Source organism: Ipomoea nil, unplaced genomic scaffold, assembly GCF_001879475.1.
Source record: "Ipomoea nil cultivar Tokyo-kokei standard unplaced genomic scaffold, Asagao_1.1 scaffold2610, whole genome shotgun sequence".
Lineage (NCBI taxonomy): Eukaryota > Viridiplantae > Streptophyta > Magnoliopsida > Solanales > Convolvulaceae > Ipomoea > Ipomoea nil.
This window is the reverse complement of record NW_017619038.1, coordinates 897,890-899,299: the sequence shown is the minus strand read 5'-3', so window position 1 is coordinate 899,299 and position 1,410 is coordinate 897,890. Positions and strand designations below refer to the sequence as shown.

Sequence of the window (1,410 nt, the reverse complement as noted above, 5' to 3'; positions counted from 1 at the left end):
GTCAAGCATTCCTAAATAATAAAGAGTTGAGAAAATTTCAATTTTGGTCCACTGACTATTGGAGTTGTGTTACTTGCAACATTTGACTTTCAAAAATATTAATTTAGTACCTTGACTATGCAATTTCTATCAATTTTGGTCACGCCGGCCAAATTACCGGCCAAATGTGACCGGAAAATCATAAATCAACCTTTGAACTGAATTTGAAAGGGGTAAAATTGTCTTTTCTTGTTAATTTCAATTTGGGGATCGGAAAATGATTTGTTGACCAAAATAATCACCGTCAATCTCCGGCCATCTGACACAAGCAGCCGCCGACGGTGTTGATCCGGCGATGAGCCTAATTAGGAGGGTCAATATACCTGTTCCCGTTCTTATCCATGCGGCAAACCGAAGAAGCCGATGCAATGGCTAGGGCTTATCTGGCTATAATCTCTTCTTCTTCTCAAGCTCGCGACAACTTTCCTTCAAATGAATGCATCAGTGTATATATCGCAACAAACAAAAGATTAAGGAGAATATGATAGCAATGAATATATTTCAATTTTCTAAGAAGAATACTGAAGATTTTGGATATCAAGTATTGGTGTATTGGATTTATATATGTACATTTCACATCATGTATTGAGCTACAACTAATATATATCCTCATTTATATTACAAAATTTATTGAGATTAATATGAGCAAACTAGCAATTCCTGATTTCGGAGTAACGGAGCTGATGAACAGCGATGAGAAGTAAGTGAAACGAGCAGTGCATTCTCAAGTTCTCTAGATAAACCTCGGCTAAGAAGTGAAATGATGTAGTCCATGAAGACTGCATCACATGGTAGTGTAATTGGCCCATCGCTTGGAAGTCCAAATTCTTCTTCAGACATACTTAAGAGTTGCCTAATGATATGATTCTCGAGATATGACAGAGGGACAACAAACCGCTTCTGATCAGCAGTGTAGATAGTGAAATGACCCTTGTAAACTGCAGAAGAAGTACTAGTAGTGCAGCTATCTGAATCATCATATAGACTTGGAAATGAAATCCTCTTTCTTCGGATGGCAGCAAATTTCTGCCATCTTCTGGCCAGCTTAATGAGCCTCTTTGAACTGATCATGATGATATTAACTTAGAAAATAGATGGAGATGAGAGAGATTGAATGGATCGGAAGAGAATAAGATTTGTAGAAACCTTGGAAATAGGGTAGAATGAATTTCAGTGTTTGATGAATAAGGAAATGATCTGATCTATTTAAGGTGATGAGGAGGCTAAGACAGTCTTTAAGCTGTTGAGGAGGCAAAACCACATGATTGACACTGAGGAACCACATGATTAGTTGTATGGGGCCTTTTAGCTTCGACCAGAAATATATGCAATATGGAGACTGGTCAAATTCCACATGGTTATGCTTCCCAA

At 37.9% G+C, this 1,410-nt stretch overlaps 1 protein-coding gene across 1 annotated transcript; it reads right to left on the bottom strand.

Moving 5' to 3' along the window:
- Positions 1 to 576: 576 nt before the first annotated feature.
- Positions 577 to 1,207, bottom strand: LOC109154245 (auxin-responsive protein SAUR68-like). The gene has a single exon (XM_019302080.1). It carries the CDS (start codon positions 1,108 to 1,110, stop codon positions 676 to 678), a length of 435 nt encoding a protein of 144 aa, XP_019157625.1. The 5' UTR covers positions 1,111 to 1,207; the 3' UTR covers positions 577 to 675.
- Between the last annotated feature and the right edge of the window lie 203 nt (positions 1,208 to 1,410).

Coding starts and splice junctions, on each gene's coding strand:
- LOC109154245 (XM_019302080.1), bottom strand. CDS start 1,110: ATGATCAGTTCAAAGAGGCTCATTAAGCTGGCCAGAAGATGGCAGAAA.